Source organism: Camellia sinensis, chromosome 5, assembly GCF_055761805.1.
Source record: "Camellia sinensis isolate YWXY chromosome 5, ASM5576180v1, whole genome shotgun sequence".
In the NCBI taxonomy this organism is placed as follows: Eukaryota; Viridiplantae; Streptophyta; class Magnoliopsida; order Ericales; family Theaceae; genus Camellia; species Camellia sinensis.
Genome location: NC_138965.1, coordinates 191,556,659 through 191,576,868, shown reverse-complemented (window position 1 = coordinate 191,576,868; position 20,210 = coordinate 191,556,659). Strand labels below are relative to the sequence as shown.

Below are 20,210 nucleotides of genomic sequence, written 5' to 3'. Positions count from 1 at the left end.
TCTGGGAAGTTTTTGGGTTTTATGGTCAGTCAGCGGGGCATTGAAGCTAACCCTAAAAAGATCAAGGCCTTGATCGAGATGTAGTCACCCAGAACGGTTAAGGAGGTTCAAAGACTCACTGGTCGAGTTGCAGCCCTCAACTGCTTTATTTCCCGCACAATGGATAAATGCCTACCATTCTTCAAAGTTCTTCGGCAAACTTTTGAATGGACGGCTGAATCCGAAGAGGCTTTTCAACAGTTGAAGTAGTGCATGGCCAGCCCCCCTCCTTTCACAGGCAATTACGGGCGAGCCCCTCTTCCTCTATTTAGCCGTATCAAGCACCGTTGTCAGTGCAGCTCTTATAAGGGAAGATGGCTCTGTCTAACGACCGTTCTACTACATCAGTCGGGCCCTCAGGGGAGCGGACCAGAACTACCCACTGTTAGAAAAATTGTCTTTGGCCTTGGTCACCGCCTCTAGACGACTTTGTCCTTACTTCCAAGCCCACTCCATAGTGGTCCTCACCGACCAACCCTTGAAGAAGGTCATGTAGCAACCAGAACTTTCTGGAAGACTCATGCAATGGTAAGTAGAACTCAGCCAGTTTGACATCTCTTACTGGCCTCGAACAGTAATTAAGGGGTAGACTATCGCCGATTTCATCCTGGAATTCACTAATCCTATCCCAACCACTGCCTCTCCACCCCCACCAGCTCCCATCGAGCCGGAAGACCCTCATTCTTGGACTCTCAACGTCGACGGATCATCCCGCAGGGAAGGTAGTGGGGCTGGCCTCAACCTCACTGCCCCTGAGGGTGGTTATTTCAAATGTGCTCTCCGTTTTTTGTTTGAGGCCAGTAACAATGAGGCCAAATACGAGGCACTGATAGCAGGTCTTCGTCTAGCCAGGGATATTGGTGTCAGCCACATCCGAGTGTTCAGCGACTCTTAGCTCATCGTCGAACAGATCACGGGAGAATTCGATGCCAAGGAGGACACAATGCGGGCTTACAGGGACATTGCACTTCCCATTGTTCGCTTCTTCAATACCTTCCACATCAAGCACATTCCTCGGGCGGAAAACTATAAGGCAGATGAGATGGCTCAGTTAACTTCCGCAGACCAGTCCAACCACAGCCGTGGTGTCCGCCTCGAATACCTATCCCACCCCGCCATTTCCCCCGACCAGCACGAAACACAATTCCTCCAAAATGAGCCCATCTCTTGGGCATCGGACATCTTGCTATTTCTGATAACGGGGGCACTTCCAGACGACCAACAGCAAGCCGCCAAAGTTAGGGCCCGGTCGTCCAATTATATCCTCATCAGCGACATATTGTACAAACGTGGTTTCTCACGCCCCTATCTGCAATGCCTCAATCCGGCTCAAGCAACCTATGTGATGCAAGAAATTCATGAGGGTATCTGCGGCAATCACTCAGGCGGCAGGTCCCTGGCCCACAAGATACTTCACACTGGATATTTTTGGCCTACTCTCAACCAAGATGCGACTGACTTCGTGCTCAAATATGATAAGTGTCAGCGTTTTGCCAACATCCTCCATGCTCCTCCTATTGAATTGATTACACTTTGCAGCTCCTTCCCATTCGCCAAATGGAGGATCGACCTAGTTGGTCCTTTACCCACCGGCCGAGGCCAGACCAAATTTGCCATTGTCGCCATTGATTATTTCACTAAGTGGGTAGAGGCAGAACCCCTTGCCACTATTACCGAGCGGAACACAATCAAGTTCATCTGGCAGTCGATCGTTTGCAGGTTTGACATCCCTCAGGCCATCGTCTCCGACAACGGCAAACAATTCGACAACGCCAAGTACAGGAAGTTCTGTGTAAACCTCCAGATTCAACCATGTTTCTCTTCCCCCAGTCATCCCCAAGCCGATGGCCAAGTTGAGGTCACCAACAGTTCTCTTCTGAAGATCGTCAAAACCAAGCTAGAAGCTGCTAAGGGACTTTGGGCTGAGGAACTACCAAATGTACTCTGGGCTTACCGAACTACAGCTCGGACTCCCACTAGGGAAACCCCTTTCTGCTTAACATACGGTGCTGAGGCGGTTATTCTGGTGGAAGTTGGTCTGCCTACTCTTAAGGTTTTACATCCGGATCCAGCACTAACGGAAGAGCTCCGTCGGGCGGACCTGGATCTAATTGAAGAACTCAGAGAGACCACTGCTGTCAGACTGGCCTCATACCACCAGAAAATGAGAACACACTACAACCGCAAAGTCCGACCAAGGGAGTTCGTTGTAGGGGACCTTGTCTCGAGAGAAGCAACTCTTGCCACCAAAAATCCGACTGAGGTTAAACTGACAGCCAAATAGGAGGGACCTTACGTTGTGTAAGCCCGACCACGTCCAGGCACCTACCGACTTCAGGACATGGAAGGTCGAGACCTTCCCCACCCCTGGAACGCTGAACACTTGAAGCGCTACTTTCAATAAATTCCTACTGTTGTATTGCTCAGTTGTTGTATTTTATTTTTTATGCATAATGTAAACTTTGATCGAATGGACTACACTGTCCATGACAACAATTTTATATCTCAGCTATCTGTGTGTTGTCTCAATAACATTTTCACTTGCAGCATTTATTAATAGCCTCAGCCAGACTGAGCACCAGAAGCCTCAGCCAGACTGAGCACTAAAATTCTCAGCCAGACTGAGCACTAAAATTCTCAGCCAGACTGAGCACTAAAAGCCTCATCCAAACTAAGCACAACAAGCCTCAGCTAGACTAGCACAACAAGCCTCAGCCAGACTGAGCACAACAAGCCTCAGCCAGACTGAACACCAGAAGCGTCAGCCAGACTCAGCACCAGAAGCCTCAGCCAGACTCAGCACAACAAGCCTCAGCCAGACTGAGCACCAAAAAGCCTCAGCCAGTCTGAGCACCACAAGCCTTAGCCAGATTGAGCACCAACAGCCTCGTCCAGATGAGCGCCAAAAAGTCTCAGCCCGACTGAGCATGAAGCACTCGGCCAGACCAAACCTCAGCCAGCCTAAGCATAACAAGTCTCCGCCAAGACCGAATGCCACAATTTCAGGTTCAGACTGAGTTACTTATAACGTCAGTGAATCATAGCTTAGCCCCAACTGAGCACGCATGCAGGGTTCGGTCAAGGCCACCCATGCAAACTTCATACTTGTGGAATTAGTAGACACACTTAGTCACAATTGCAACTCCAAGTCTTTACACCACTCTTTGCTTAGTCAAATTCCAAAGACGTTCTTACACGTTTTCTTTACAAGTCAGGTTATTTTCTTCTCAATCAAACTCTTACAAGTCAGCCTCTTTCCTTACAAGCCAAGCCTCACTCCATAAACCACTAACCTACTTGAGTAGCGTGGCAAACACCAACTTATAATTTTATTACAACTTCAATTTCACTCTACATTGAGAAGTTCCTAACTTTACTCTGCATTGAATTTTTATTACAACTTCAATCCCACTCTGTCTTGAGGAATTCCTAAATTCAGTTTTTATTATAAGTCTAACTCCACTCTACACTTCACAATGATTCATACACAAGCTCCACACACAAGCCACCATTCTCATCCATTTCAGTTACACAAGCAAAAACAATCAAATGCAAAACACAACTGAAATTTTAATTATTCATAACTTTGCACATAAGTTCATTACAGCAATTCAAAAAAAAAAAAAAAAAAACACAAACAAAACAAAAACAACCACACAATGTCTGTGTAAGGTCTTCTTCTTTTTCTTCAATTACTCCTCTTCGCTGGACACAAGGTCTTCTTCTTCAATACCCTCATCCAAGGGGGTCTGGGCCACATCGTCGTCGTCGATTTTCACACTACTCAGGTCCAAGTCCGGGAACAGCTTCTCAGCTTTACGCTTGAACATCTTCCAACCACTGTCCCAGAACTCAGCCATTTCGTGTTTATAAAAGTCTGACTACTGGAAGCTCTCAATCACTTCCGACTCAGTCCTGCCCCTAGCGGTCGTCCTCGATGGGCCCGCCCCCCCAGACTCCCCCCTCGCCAAGTTGTTGGCGACCGCAACATCAACTGCCATCTGAAATTCAGCAGACCCCTTGAACTGATCCACTGCTGCAACGCACAGATCGGCGTATGCCGCCCTTTCAGAGGCTGCCTTGGCCTTCTTTTCGTCCAGATCCTTCTGCAGGGTCGCCCTTTCAGAGGCCACCTTAGCCCTTTCTTCTTTCAACTGCTTCTGCAGGGTCGTCCTTTCAGAGGTTGCCTTGGCCCTCTCTTCAGCCAACTCCCTCTGCACGCTCGCCCTCTCAGCAGATGCCTTGGCCCTCTCTTCCTCCAACTCCTTTTGCAGGCCGTCCCTCTCCTCCATTGCCTTCGCGCGCTCTCCCTCCAGCTCCCTCTGCAGACCGTCAATCTTCACGTCTGCCTCATCCTTCTGTTTAACCAGCTCTTTATTACTGGTCATCGCCTCTTCATGCCGTTTGAGCGCAACCGCGCAGGCTTTTTTGGGCCTCCTCCAGTTTCCTCTGCTCGCCAGCCAGCTGGAACTCGAGCGACACAACCTGGCAGCATTCGTTCTCCAGCTCCAACTTGACCGCTCGCAGCTCAACATGGGCACTCTCCCAGTTTACACTCTCCTTCTTCAACCTTGTAAGTTGAGCCTTGGCCTCATGTACCTTGAGTTTTGCAGCCCCCGCCTTTCTCAGCAGAGCCCCTGCTAAGCTGGTTACCTCCATTTGAGCGGAGCATACCCCCTCAGCAGCTCAGCTTCATTGAATCTGGCTGCTGAGCGCAAGGCTACCTTTTCCACAATCCCCATAAGGCGGTCTGCCCCTGTCCTGGCTGGGCCTTCTTCTCCCTCTAACCGCCCAGCCACTGCACGAGCGTGGTAGATCGTAGTAGTCAGACTGACTCTCCCTCCTTGGGGTGCAGGACCCCCCTGGGGCTGTTCTCCCCACCTTGGCTCAAGGCCAGTTGCCCCACCTTCTACTTGCACTTCGGGGGCGGCCCTCGCTACCTCTATGGCGATCCCCACCACTACTAGGACGACCTCCATCCCTTCCGACGCGATGTCCACCACTTCTGGGATGACCACCCTTCCTAGGGTCTCCTCTACTCCCCCCCTCTCTGCCTCCTTGGCCACACTGGTCTCTTCTGCCCTCACTTCCCTCATTCTCTTCAAGGCAGGCTCTTCTTCACTTCTTCTCACTTTCCTTTTCTTCTTCACTACGCTCCCCACCTCCATCTCCTTCAAAGCCCTCACCTTCAAGGGATCTGTTGGGGGCGGTCGTGGCACAAATTCACTTAAGTCTTTTTCCCCCAAAGGTTTGGGGCGAGGTCCGATCCTCTCCCTCGCAACCGGCTTTGGCGGTCGGTCTGCCTGTGACTCTTTGAATTTTTGGGCTTTGGCCAAGATGGTCTGGTCCTCTGCCTTTTGAGCCTTCCTCCTTGCTTCCAACTCCGTTCGGTCGAGGTCTCCACCACTCGGCTGTGGACCCAACCCTGCCTCAAACAAAGCTGACGGCATCTGGCCCTTTCCTTCTCTCTCAATTCCTTTACCCTCTTCACCCTCTCCTCTGCTGCTGCTCCCACCTTTGGCTCCACAGGCTTGGTGGGTACTTTCCAAATGGTGCGCACTCCAACCCTCCACTGGCAGACACATAGAACCACCGTGGTCTCCACCTATTGATCGACGACGGCAGCCCCGCCACCAGCCATTTCCCTGCTGCTGCCTACAAAGTGACCCAAGTCTCTTGCTGCCCTAAGGCCTTGTAACATGCGAAGAATTCGTCTACTGTCATGGCCGCCCCTTCATTCGCCTTCGGCAACGCACTTGCACAGGCCAGTAAGATCTTCCACGCATTGGGCATTAGTTGGCCGGGCGCTACGTCCAAACGATTCAGGATATCTACTACCACTTGCGGCAGGGGCAGTCTCAGTCCTCCCTTCAATGCTTCCTCATAAAGGGCAAACTCCCCTGGCCTGGCGTCGGATGGCCTCTCCGTCGACATCGGCAACAATAACTCTATTTCAGTAGGCACCTGGTATTTTTCGCGAATAGCCTCCAAATCCGCTGCAATAACCGTTGATCTATCTACCTTTGTATGCCAGTGATCTGGTTCTGCCTGGCTGATTGGCTTTGGAGCTGCTATCATAGTAGAACCATGGGATCGTACCACCGACTCCCCCACCCTCTTCATCCTATGTTGCTGTGCTAACTCCACCGCATCATCATCACCAAGTGGATCCACCCTGACATTCGCAGCTTCTTCTTGGGCCATTTCTATGGTATGTCTGCGAAGCGCTTCGGATGCAGGTGTAAAGAAATTGAAAAAGTGTTACAGAGGTGTATCGTGAGCAACAAAGGAATTCACACTTGGAATATTTTGATTTTTCATAAACAAGTAGGTGAATCGAATAATGTCAAAAGCCCACGGTTTGTCCGCATTCCAAGGATCCCAATTAATTTTCGCTAGTTTGAAAACTTTTTAAATCATCCGCCAAAACTGTCTTTTCAACACCCATAATGACCTATCGTTTCATTTCTGATCTAACACCTAATCTCCCCCCTCCCGCGGGATGTTGCTACGTGTACGACCACGATCCACTGTCTCCTCCCCTTACCCTGTCTTTTCCACTTCAAATCACCACATGACACGCCGCCTCTCGAGCCCCACGCCCCTCCACATCACCCTTCGCGGTCGACCCTCCTCGTGGTCGACCCTCCCACTCGGTCACCCTTCGCGGTCGGCCCTCCTTGTAGTCGACCCTCCTACTCGGCCAACCTCCGCGGTCGGCCCCCTTCGTGGTCGCCCCTTCTTGTGGTCGACCCTCCCACTCGGCCAACCTTTGCGGTCGGCCCTCCTCGTGGTCGGCCCTTCCACTCGGTCACCCTGCACGGTCGGACCACCTCCCGGTCGGTTCACCCTCTCGGTCACCCCTGCCGGTCGACCTCCATCCTGCCAATCCCTAACACCCTCATCTTCTTCATTAGTATTCTCTTCGTTGGACTAAAGTTGCACTCGAGAATGGGAGACTACTGACGTGTATAAGCCCATAAAGGCCATGAATCACTATGAACAACCCAAGCTCATCACTTGAAGCCCAATACATAACACATCTGGTGAGGTCCAGGACAGCTGGAATCCAACATGGCATAAAGAGCCAATGACATTCAGACACATGGCAGGTGAAGGACGAGCCACATCAGCAGACAAAGATCTGCAAAGTTATTGCCACTGCACATCACCATTAATGCAGCCCATCACAGCATTTATTACGACAACACCTCTCCGTTGGAACAGGACCCCTTACCCTGAACAAGGTAAGCTACAGCATAGACTTTCGACAAGGAGGGCAGGTCGGAAAGGACAGCGAAATGATTACCAAAGGATATAAGCAAATGTTGAAAACAAGAAGAAAGTTAAACTTTTTTATCTCTAATCTCTCCCTCTGCACTCTACTTCTCTTCCTAACTTGCTCGTCGGAGGGTTCACTGGGGGACTACCCAGTTCCCCATTGAACTTGTTTGCAGGTTATCCAGTGAGCTTGATCATTTGAACGTGGGCTTGAGGAGCTTGGACCAGTCCGATCCATTCACTGGAACAAACTGTATCATCAAAATCTAATCCAAACAAAACTTTTTAACTTAGATTAAAATAATTAAAAATTTAAAAAACCAACCAATTTCTCAAATGAAACCTGTATGTTGTAGTTAAAAAAAATTCCCACCGTTAGGTTTTTCCGTAAAAGTCACTTTTAATCCTCCTATAAAAAATTGATAAGAAAATATATGTTTGTAAAGACAGGTCATGCATGGCCATACCTAGTTGGTTTAGGGTGTCTTAAAAAAGTATATTTTTTATCTTTTTATGAAAAGATATGTAAAAAAATAAAAAGGTGATATGATGAAAAAAAGATAAAAAAATAAAAAGATGGATTATATATAATCTATGTTACTAAATAAGGTTGGGTAGGATCTGTCTTTAAGAGGGTAATTGTCTTATTTTATCAAAGAATTTATGTTGGTAATGTGCCCAATTAAAAGTAGGAAACCTAATAATTACATGGATATAAAAATAAAAAAATAATAGAAAAATAATAATACATGATTGGATAGATACATAATCACATCCTTAAAACTGAGGACACAATCTTGATAAAATCAGGAAGATTATTTGCTGGTCCTATTGCTTGAACTTATTTACTCGTAAGTTCTTAATAAATTTATTTTTGTATATTTGTTCATTGTTTTGATAATAAGAAAATTTTAAAACCTTTCAAATATGTTTTGAGTTCGTGGAATGATCATTTGATTTTGATAATGATATTATCAAAATAACAAATGATTCATATATTTTGATTTTTCTTTGTGATTTTTTATTTATTTAATTTTTTTTATTAGGTATTGAAATATATGATGTAAGGAGTTTGAATATCAAATTAGACAAAGGAAATTTGACTAATATAGATAAAATTAAAAATAAATCAAAATTCACAAATAAAAATTAAAATATTTCAATCATTTATTATTTCTATAAATTTTCAATGTCATTACCAGTACTAAATGTTCATTTCATAAACACAAAATACATTTAAAAAGTCTAAAAAAAAATTATTATCAAAACGAGGACTACATACGTAAAATAAAAAATAAAAAAAATTTGAACTTATTATTAAATAAGTCTAGTCAATAAGACCTATTGATAATTATTCTTATTACCAATTGGTTCTCTAAACCTACCACGAAATATATAATTTAACGATTTAAATTTAAAATTAAAATTAAATAACATTTAAATATTATATAAATAGAATTTTCATAAGAATTATTAAGACAAAATATCTCATAATTATAAAATGAAAAATACTAAAGGCTTACAATTTAGCAACAAGTAAAACTGCAACAATTATGTTTATATTCTTTTACCATTCTCATTTGTCATAATTGCATTGGTGAAATTGATTCTACCACTATTGTAGGTTACTAATATGTTGATGACATATCATATGATAAAATAAATATGGTATATAAACATGTTCATTGTAACATCACCTGTAATGTAACAAATAAAAAATTGACATGTGCGAATAAATTAAGGCAAGGCTTTCCTCTAGTCTATCACGGATCTCGTTTCAATGATTTGAACGGTTCATTTTATAGGTTTCTTTGTGTACATCTACCAAAAAAAAAAAAGTTTAATATGATGATCGTAACATGTTCAATTTATAACAAATATGGCTAAAAAAATAGACGACAAGTATATTTATAAAAATAGACCATCTATGTTTTGGTGAGAAACGCGATAAATAAACACATTATGGTTATCGAATCGACATAATTTTATATAAATGATATACATGAAGAGCTCTATAAAATAAGCCCTACGGGCCTCGACCAAAGCCAAACACAATAAATTAAGCATCCTTGTTAGGTAGGGTTATTAAACGAATCAAATTATTTGAACTCAACTCATGTTCGCCTCATTAAATACTCGTTCAAGATTGACTCTTTATAAAAATAAATCAATCTTGAACACAATTTTAAACTCGTTAAACTTTCAAGCTAAGCTTTATAAAAAATGAAATTATTCAGATTCAACTCGTTAAAAACTCATTAGAGATTAATTCGTTACATAAACAATCAAAACTGAAACTAAATTTTAAAGTTGAACAATATATTAAGAGGGTTGCCATTTGCCCCCACCATTTTTTACTTTGACCCCCCCCACTTCTTTGAACCCCTCACCCAACAAAATGAAAATCCTCTATTTTTCTTTAAACCCCTACCTTAATACTAATTATACCCTTAATCCCAAACCCAAACCCAAACCCTAGCCCCCATTTCCAACCACCATCTTCGGTTCGCTTCTTCGGCCACTATAGGTGGTTCTTTTCCCATCAGTCGGGGTGCCATTTCTGCAGAACAACAACCAAAATCATCAAATCAAACACATACACATACACATACACATATAGATTATATATATATATATATGAATTTGTATATATGGATGAAATTAGAGACTTTAGAATCAGGAGGAGTACCAGAGTGAGCTTGTGATAAGCTGTGCAAATGTCGAAAAAGGAGGCGTCCTTACGAATCCCGAGGATGGAGCAGTAACAAAATCCGTCAGATCCTCCTTCTCGATCCATGTCTGTCTTTTTCTTTTTTTTCAACAAGTCTCATTGTAACTGTTATATATGTACCATATAGATATAGATATAGATACAGAGAGAGAAAGAGAGAACCTGACGCGTGGAGGAAAGTTCACGTGGAGGAAGATGACCCATTTGCTTACCAGATTTGGATGGTGACCCAATCCTCCATCTTCGCCGTCACACAGAAATTAGGATTTAAAAGGGTTAGGTGTCGCAGTGGTGAGAGGTGGTGGGAGGGTGGTTTGATTTGCTAAAGAAGAAGAAGATGAAGAAGAAGAAGAGAGAGAGAGAGAGAGAGAGAGAGAGAGAGAGGAGGCTGCCTGCCGACCGGAGTGAAGTGGAGGTGGATGGTTAGGGTTAGGATTGAAAGGACGGAGATGGATAAAAATGTAAATTGGTGTTAGGACAAAATTGTAATATTTTTTTTTTTAAATGTAAAAATTCAAAGGAGAATAATAAGTGCTAATAGGAGCATTCTATATTAACTCCACTTGTTATATATCTATATTTTTTATTTGTTTTTTTAATCCTACATAAGTCCTGTTTGGTAGAGCTGTGGAAAAGTGCTTATAGCTTATGCCTAAACAGTTTATAGCTTATAACTTTCAACTTAAGCTGATTTCCAGCTTATTCTTAAAGCATCTCCTGCCCTACTCAAAGAATAAGCTGATTTCTGACTTCCACAAAGTTATAAGTTATAAGCTATAAGTTATAAGTTAAACCAAACACATCAAAATAACTTAAATTAAGCTGAAAGCTGAAATAAGCTGTAAATAATTTCTGTCAAACAGGCACATACTCTCAAGGGATGAATTACCACAAAAGCCCATGTAGAGATGGGGTATTACGGCCTTGATCCGGTTCAACTTTGGCATATTCCGTTGCAAAACCCAACTCCACCTTATCTTCTTCTGCGAAGGCCTCTTCAGAAGGAGGGTTTGGTTTTGCTTTCTATATAAGCTCTTTCATATACCCATACATACACATACATACATATACAGATAGATACCTCTATGTCGGGTTATATATAATGTTGAATTTGATGTACAAATTCATTTTGTGAGTGAGAGGAAAATTAGTGATCAAAAATCATGAGAAAACTTAGAGTAATCTGCTCCGACCCAGATGCAACTGATTGTTCTTCGGACGAAGAACATGGTGTGAGGGTAGATAAGAAGCGAATCATTCATCAAATTGATCTCGAGGATGTCGTTCCTTCTGAAGGAACAACGACCCAGAAAAACCCTCCCAAAAAAAAGAAGAGGGCTTCGATTCAATCTTCGAAATCGAATTCGAAGAGTCCTTACAAGGGGGTTCGGCAGAGGAAATGGGGGAAATGGGCTGCTGAGATTCGAGACCCCATTAACAAAATTCGCCTCTGGTTGGGCACTTTCAACACCGCCGAAAAGGCCTATGAAGTCTATCTCGCCAAGAAGATCGAGCTGGACGAGAAAAAAGCTAGGATTGCTGCGATTTCCAAGGGACTAAATGGTGTTGAACTGGTCGTGTCTCCTTCGTCTGTGCTTGCGAAAGATGGCCCTGTTTCGCCCAATGATGGTGGTACAGAGACAAGTGCGGATGCTGAAAGTGGTGGTCTTGGTTCGCAGATTATCGACAAAAATGGGTTTCTTTTGGGAGAATTTAGCAGCCTTGATGATATGCGAATTTCCGATGCCAACGGGTAAAACAACTGAGGCTCTTACAAACAAAAATAGTGATTTAAATTCTCTGAATTTAGAAGTTTTACGCTGCTTTTATCATCCTATGTTTTTTTCATTTTTATTTGATGTTGTGTTGGTGTTTGTAAATTTCTGTACTAGAATTTAGACTTCTAATTTCCGATGTACCAAAACAAAAAAAAAAAAAGAATTTAGACTTCTAGTTTTGTCAATGTACATTAGTGTTGTGTTTTATAAATAAATTTCCTTGCCTTTTACTGTTCAAGAACATGAACTGAAAGTGACTTCTTTGTTTCATTAGTGGTTTTTTTGACTTTGTTTGGTGATGTGATTGTTGATCGATTTATTATTATTATTTTTTTATCATAGTGTGCAGAGGGCCCTCATAAAAGCCCCCAATTGTGTTTCCTTTCAGCAAAACAAAGCATTGATGCCTGGGTTCAGCAAATCAAATGCATACCTCAGTAGCACTCAATTATATTATTATTATTATTTTTTTTTCTCTGAAAAAATGAGAACCCAACATTTTTATCCTCAGGCACTTGGTAAGAGCATCTCCCAAAGCCAAATTTTTGTGTGCAAATTGCTGCAGAAAGTATTTTCTGGTTATTTCTTGATGTCTTGTGCCACTCTTTTCTTATGTTTGATTCTCTCACACACACACACAAGCATTGCTTATACCTTGATTGAAGTTCTGTTAGGTTCATAGTGTCACTTGCATATTCATAGCACCTTCTCATTTCAGCCAACGATCCAATCCAACCCTATGACACCACATGTTAGTGTCATGAGATGGCACTCGGGACAATAATATATCTCCAAATGTACCTAGTATCTCTTTCTTAATGTGTGAAATGCCTAAGGCTTGACAAGCCTAGTTTGCTAGTCCTCCTTTATCTGTTGTTGATCCTTGTTGGTCCCCCCTCCCCTGTTGGTATGTAAAGGTTAATTTTGACTGTTGTGGGGATTGTTGTTAGGGATTATGAGCAGTAGATGCTATTGCTTCTTGTGTTGATAATCATGAGCGAGTCTCTGATGTGAATCATGTAAGGGTGAGTCTCTTTTTTATTATTAATGCTGTGAATACTAATTCTGTGGATTTGTCCAGTGCTTTGAATCTTATTTCTGTGGATTTGTCCAGTGTTGGGAATTTTATTGATGTATTTTGTCTTCAAATCATTTGCATTCGAAATGTGGTTTGCCTAATTGCTTTACTCTAGAAGTTTAACCATTTGATTCCTCAAAACTTTTTTTTGGAACATCTTTTTTTTTTTAATTTTATTTTGGAACATTTTTTGATAAAATCAAATGACTGAAATTGTCAAATAGTTCTATATATATGATCTCTACAATGAGGCTTTCAGAATAGTAGTCTTGCATTTTACAAAATATTATGTTGCATTGCTAAAGGTACCCACAACAAATGATTGCACAAACCATGTAGCATAGTCATGTTGGGTAGAGTCTTGGTAGTTTCACTCAAATTTTTATGTTTCTATTTTATTTTATTTTCTTTTCAGAAATCAGAACCTACCATCTTAATAGAATTTGCCTAGATGGTTACTCTTAAAAAAAACTCAATTTTGATTTGAAAGAATTTTACCCATTAGATCCATCAAACGTTTTTTAAGAACTTCACAGTGAACTGAACTATCCTCCTTTCTTACATTTCCCTAGTTGATTTTTGTAGTTGCTCTAATGGATTTACATCAAATAGCTAATGGAGACCAAGAATTTTCTGTACCCAAATCTCTCTGTTACTCTATCTCAATGCATTCTTAGCTGCACAATTGTACCTTAAGATTTTCACTTTTTAGTGTGACTGAGAATACATCAGAATAAATTTGAGTTCAGAGAATCTTGTGCCATAAGCACAACTATTAAACAAAAGTAAATATTTGATTGTTTTACATTTGAAAAGAGTCATACAGTATTTTCAATAATTTTTAAATAGGGTATAAATTATTTAGTACTTGAGAACAAAATGGGCCCCAACTAATTGAAGCAGCTTGCAGAAGACATGATTATGTTCTCACAGAAATCCCTTGTCTTGAAAATTTTTGATGCAGTCATCAAACATTTGATCGATTGTCTTTAAAGGAGGGAGGCCCAACTTAATAATCTTGTTACTATTCATGCTGTGTGGGTTGTTATATCCTTTTTGGCTACTACACCTACAAACGAGTAGCAAACAATTACAAGTACCGTAGTGTAATGTCGTGTTTGAATTTTTAAATTTATAGAAAAATTTGCATAGAGAAAATAAGGAAAGAGAAAAGCGAATAAAGTGGAAGCTAAATTTTTCTCTATTCATGTACCTAAAAGGTTTCATTTGTCCCTTTCTTTTTCCTTTCCCTTCATAAATTCTTACACATTCAATAACATTAGGATGATCATGTTTCTTGCAACATTATCATCTCATGTGTCACAATTATTGTAGAAACAGATATGAGTGCAGAAACCCACTTAACCAATGTAGTTATGGCTCAAAAGATAGTAAACAAAATGTGATCATCATGACATTAATATTGATATGAGAGCCAAATTCAAAGGTGTGAAAATAGAAAATAAAAAACACAATGTCTCACTTGTTGTCAAAAGGGTAGGTTGGATATTTGGACCTAAGCATGTCAATGATATCTGACCAATGAGCTACTGAGCTAGAACATATAAGCCTGCCTGATGCTTCGCTATCCTCTATTGCCAAGATATGTGCAGCAATGACATCATCTATGTGCACAAACCCTATTGTTGTATTTTGGTATTCTCCTCTCAAACCTGATCAAAATTTGCACATGTATCAAGGAAAACAGCATTAAGACGGGCTTGTGTCTGTTTGGGCTAGATGTTTGATTCTTGCTGCTAAATTTAACAGCTGGTTCAGCATGGTTAGGAAATCCATTTAATAATAAAAGAAATGCCAAAGACACCAACCCAATTGCAAATATTCATAGAAGGAAAAGTTCAAAGAACTCAAAACTAGACACAATTCTCATATATACATAATTATGTTATATGACGTGAGTCTCACCTTTTTGTGAGTCATATGTGAAAGGGCTGTGTTTGGTTCTATGATTGGTTTTTGTGCAAGTAGAAAAACTGTTCATATAAGATGCAAGCCATCTACTTTGTGTGTTTGGTGGTTGAGTTCATGTCCCTAGCTTTAGTGTAATAAGTATAACTTAATTTGATTTTACCGCGAGGACGAATCCTTTATCTAGATTATCCTCTATCTGCCTATTGCAAGCTATATTTGTAGTACATGTCTCTCTAACCTGATTGTATGGTGGAGAGGGGCATTAGGATAGGAGGACAAATAGATTCAAATAGACGATCTAATGTGTAAAATGTTGTGAATAAAGGGATAGAATGTTACATTTGGATGTATGTGATCTTGATTAAGCACGTTGTTCTGTCAAAAACTCATATTATCATAGGTAAGTAATGTGTGTTACCTTTAACAATGGTCAATATCAGTTGAGTGTACTTGTTGGCTGTGGAGCAAGTAAGGGACCAACTACAAGAGAAGGGTTCACCACCACTAGATCAATCCCACTTTCCTCTGCCTCTCACCATGCCTCTTTCTTTGCTATAGTTTTTGCATACGCATACCACAGCTACATCCAAGCAAGAAATTTATAAAACAGTATCAGTATAAAAAAAAATTGTTGTTGACGCTCTATTTGTTTCTGCAGCATACGTTTTCTGTCAAAACAAATGGAGTGTGAGTGTGTGTGTGTGCACACGTGCAAATGTGTGGTACATTTTAATTGGTAATAGATAAGTAGGTTGGAGTGTTGTTTACATTGTAGCGTTTACAGTAGTACTCCAGTTCACTCCAGTGAGACTCATTAAGAGGAGAAACTTGCTGGACATCATCGCGGTACCTTATTGCAGAGCAAGAAGAGGTGAGCACAACCCTCCTCACACTGCTTGCTTTTGTGCACGAGCTCAGGACATTCAGGGTGTCTTCTATACTTGGATCAATCTATGTTTCCTGCAATATGATAACAAAAACATATAAATCAAATTTCGAATGTCATGAAATATTTTACAAGTTACAACAAATTTGCTCTCATGCTTGCATTGGTATTTGACAAGAAGTTCATCTACCCATTCTTACACAATTGCTGCACTAAAGCTAAGCATTTCTCAATCAGGATTACTATCATTTTTTTTTTTGTGCTCGTTGAAAAAGGGCAGAAGGGGGCGACAAATATGTGACAACCCTCCCCAGTTGTGGTCATAGGAACCCTTACTCATTTGGGGGCTCGACAAGAGAGGTCTAGATGCCCTCAAATGAAATAGTTTGTTGGCTATATGCAGGCACTCCCTCGAGATGAGCTGAGCTGTAACTTGACCTCATTTTTTATTTTTGGCTTTGGTTTTGTAGCTCATTGAGAAATGGTAGAAGAGGCAATCAATGCATGGAAACCTTAATTGGAGAGTCAGATGGAAGGGACCTAGACAGGTCCGCAAACAATAGACCCCAGGAAAAGAACCAATCACATAAGAGAGTAATGTTCACTCCCCAGGTAGGTGAATAAAATCAGAGACTACCGCAAAACTATTAGTGCTATTCTTCTGTTTGGTCACCAGCATAAGGCAGGCATTTAGGCAATTTTTTTAGCATAAAATACTTTATCAATATTCCATAAACATGAGTGTCTGAGTTAGGGGTTTTTTAAGATAACTTTGCCTGATCATTATGATCATATGAAATGAGTAAAGGAGCTGCAGTATGGAAGACCCCATCAACACCCTCTATTGCCTTGTCGAAGCTTCCTTCCACCATTAGACCAGCTTTGAAAATCTTGAGTCTCTCCTTTGCTCCACTCAGCTCCCAAAGGAAGCCTACCTTTTCCACATTTTCTGTCAATAAAAGAAATAGGCATTTGAGTTGTTGTAGTTGCAGAGCTAAGGTACATATTATATTTCTATTGGGAAACCATAGCAAATTCTCTCTTTTCTTGAGTTAAAATTCAGTACAGGAGTAAAACTAGCAACCATCATCAACATATAGGTCATGTTTGTTTTAGTTCATAGATTATGGGATTGGATTGTAATCATGTGAGCCCACAAAAATATGTTTGGTTGAGAAAAATGTCACCACTGCCACCACATTTTTGGCCACTGTTCTGGCCCCGGCACCTTCTCCGACAACTTTTCCGGTGCCTGCGGCAGTCTAGCGGTGATCTTGCAACAGTGGTTAAAAAAAAAGGAAAAACCATTTGAACAATAGTTTGTCCTTCTCATCAAACAATTTTATTAATCATGTCATTATCTCCATAATTTATCAATCCCTGGTCCTAACATTATACCTACCATAGAAATAAACTTATCACCAATAAATCAAAAAAATATTCCAACCCTAAATTGGTTCGGTTTGATATTATAATATGGGGTCATGCTATGGTACACACCCTTCAAAAGGTGTGTATCATATGCATTTTATTATGTATTTTTAAAGTAAATATTACATATTCAAGTATATTCACAAAATCATATAAGTTTTCATGAGTGTACTTCTCACACTTCTTTCATTGAGCTCGTCACCCTTCGTACTCCTATCTCCATGCATTAACTCTTCTTGAGAAAAACACACTGAAGACCAAGGCTTATTGACCCAATTTTCTAATTTCAGTTGATTTGTGTTGGTGTAATTACCAAAAATAAATAAATAATGTAGTCAAAAATTTTCGAGAACATGAAAGACAATTATATTAGAAAAGAGGAAACTTGAATTGCAAAGTTCGAGAGAACATAAAAAGTTAAAACAGAGTATTGATGTAAATACTGAGAATAAATAAATCAAATAGAAATGAGGTAATTTAAAGAGCCATAGTTTGGGTATGGAGTTGGGTTATCTTCAGATTACAAGTTCAGCTAATGTTATCCCCTGAAAGAGAGAGTCAATTTCATAATAATTGTGTGAGTGAATTTCCGATCACACTGCCAACTCAGTATTCAGCTAGAGAGCACTGACAGAATAGATGGCACCTGTCTGACCTGCAACAGAAAGAAAAGATTCCGGCGGTAGTTTGTCCACCCGGGGGGCACTCCGACAATCAAGTCAGTATATCTCTCAAAGATAATCAATAGTGCTAAACTCACTGCTCGGAATATAAATTGCGTGCCTTAGACCCATCGGGGATGCCTTTCTTTTATAGTTAACTCAATCCTAGTTCCCATAGAAACTTAGCTTCAATGGACTTCTGCTTAGTACTTATCTTGAACTCTTCAAGAGATAAAGATAAACTCCCTAAGAGTGTTATCCTTATCCACGCTAAAGTCCTTCCTCATTCTAGGACTCTTGTGCCTTATTCGCTTATCTCGGATTCCGATATCTTCGGAGATAACCTCGGCCTACCCGAGATCACCTTGGCGTCATGACCAGGATACGTGGCACCTCAGCTGACACGTCGGCGTCACCTTGGCCACGTGTTGGTACTCATAAATTATATCTCCACAACTGCCCCCTAGGTTCTATTACCTCGGCATTCTGAGGTGATGGAACCTATACCAAAACTTCCTGTCAATACATCGGTTTAAAGTCTCTCAGCCGAGATCATTATATAGGCCGACATGTCTCTTTAAGGTTTAAAGATTCCAAGATCTCCTTCACGTGTATGATTTGTCATGCAAAATAACTCAACCGTTTCAGCCAGGCGTCTTCCTTTTACTGGATCGTACTCCGTACGCGCTTGTAATTCGAATTCTGCTTGTGTGCACCGTCTGACAGATCCGTCGTTCTAGGTTCATTAATTCTGTTTTGCCGCCGTTTCAAGTTTTAACAAAATCCTTTCCCCCTTTCCTTATTTTTTCATTTTTCTCCATCGTTTCTGAGGCTTTCTCTCTCTCTAGCTTTTTCTTTCAAATCCTCCATTGTTCAAGCTTCTAGAGCTCTGCGACTTGCACTGTCCACCTTCTCCGGCGAGGTTCTTGCTAATCTTTTCTGCAACTGCCATTCGTCTAACTTCGGTGAACTCAACACCGGCTTCTTTTCTTCGATGAGTTTACTGTTTCTCCTAATTTCAGTTTTTGATGCTCTTCATTATTCGTTGCCTTTACTGCTTTGTTCAAACATTCGATTTGTGAATCATATATCTGAATGTGATTATTTTACGACTTTGCTCTTGCTCACGTCTTGAATATACGTACTGCTCACAATTTTTCTGCACTTTTGCTACTGTTCTTGGCCTGTTACACATGTCTTGTGTTTCTTGATGATCCTTCACTGTTCTTGACTCTGAATCACATTTCCTGTTTCTGTTTTCCAGATTCGTGCCTCCAATCTTCATCCCCATAGTTTTAGGTTTGGGACTTGTTTGTAGAAAAAAAACTAAAACGATTCCCCACAGATTCTGTGTATTCTTAGGCTTTAGCCGAGGTTCCTAAAACCCTCCAAAAACTCCTTCCTTCTGAAATCCAACTCTTCTAAGTGATGCCGACGTTATGGGTATATGGAAGCATAGGGTAGACACCTTGACCAAGTTAGATCATTTTAGGCGTGAGTTTGACATCCCGGCCGACGTCCATCTGAGGTTGGCTGGGGAGGATGACTCTATCATGCCCACAGCTGATTCCATGTCCCTTCCTGTTGTAGCTTTCATCGAGTGCGGACTTCGGCTCCCACTCAATATCCTTTTTCGTGAGATCATTCATTATTATAAGTTGAACCCAATGCAGCTTGCCATCAACTCCTACTGAGTCATTAACGGCATCATAGCCTTAGCCAAACAAGAAAACGCTAGGATTACCTTAGTTGATATCTAATACTGCTACACCATATGTGGCCTCAAAAAAGATACGGGCTACGTTTACTACCTTAAGCCGAGGTCCACAGAGTACAAAATTGTCGCCGACCTCCCTGACTCCAATAAGGGAGCTGGGGATGACTATTTCATTACCTCGGGGAATTGGAGTTCGCTCCAGACGAGGACCTCCATCTCTACCCTCTTCCTCGATCAGTTTTTGTAGAGGGCAATGGCAAGAGCCCTGTGTTCATACTAACTTGTTTTTAAAGTATTCAATACTTTATTTGTTTCTAATGTCTGCTTTTCTTGCAGCTCTCCCTCAGCCACCAAAGGGCTTCCGTCAGTCTTTCTTTCCCAGCAAAGACTTGAGGAAACTTTTGGATCTGCCAGTCCACAAACGGAAGGCCCCTATTCTACTTAACTTCATTCCTACGTACAAGTCAGCTCTTTCCGACGTCCCCAAGAAAAAGAAGAAGAAGAGTCTGTCTCCTCATTCCGCCACAACTCCACAAGCTGCCTCCACATCTCGGCAAGATCAAGGATCGACTTCTGATCAAGCCGAGCAGCCGTCAACCTCGACGACGAACTGTTTTTCCCGTCGGGATGGGTTGCCAGAAAGCAATTGCCAAAGATCTCTTGGCCAGCATCCCA

General features: G+C 41.4%; 1 protein-coding gene across 2 annotated transcripts; it reads left to right on the top strand.

Annotated features, from left to right (window-relative positions):
* Positions 1–10,977: 10,977 nt before the first annotated feature.
* On the top strand, positions 10,978–16,707 carry LOC114288920 (ethylene-responsive transcription factor ERF118). 2 transcript variants are annotated; one of them, XM_028232536.2, is made up of 2 exons: positions 10,978–11,804; positions 16,196–16,707. In XM_028232536.2, exons 1-2 carry the CDS (start codon positions 11,215–11,217, stop codon positions 16,347–16,349), a joined length of 744 nt encoding a protein of 247 aa, XP_028088337.2. In that variant the 5' UTR covers positions 10,978–11,214; the 3' UTR covers positions 16,350–16,707. The 2 variants fall into 2 exon arrangements, with proteins under 2 accessions (XP_028088337.2, XP_082727051.1); XM_082870925.1 differs by lacking the exon at positions 16,196–16,707 and adding an exon at positions 12,341–12,924.
* The last annotated feature ends 3,503 nt before the right edge of the window (positions 16,708–20,210 follow it).

What these genes read in the sequence shown, in the direction of transcription:
- LOC114288920 (XM_028232536.2), top strand. Translation starts at nt 11,215, where the DNA reads ATGAGAAAACTTAGAGTAATCTGCTCCGACCCAGATGCAACTGATTGT. An exon ending in CGAATTTCCGATGCCAACGG is followed by an intron (nt 11,805 to 16,195) that starts GTAAAACAACTG and finishes TTGGTTTTGTAG; the next exon opens with CTCATTGAGAAATGGTAGAA.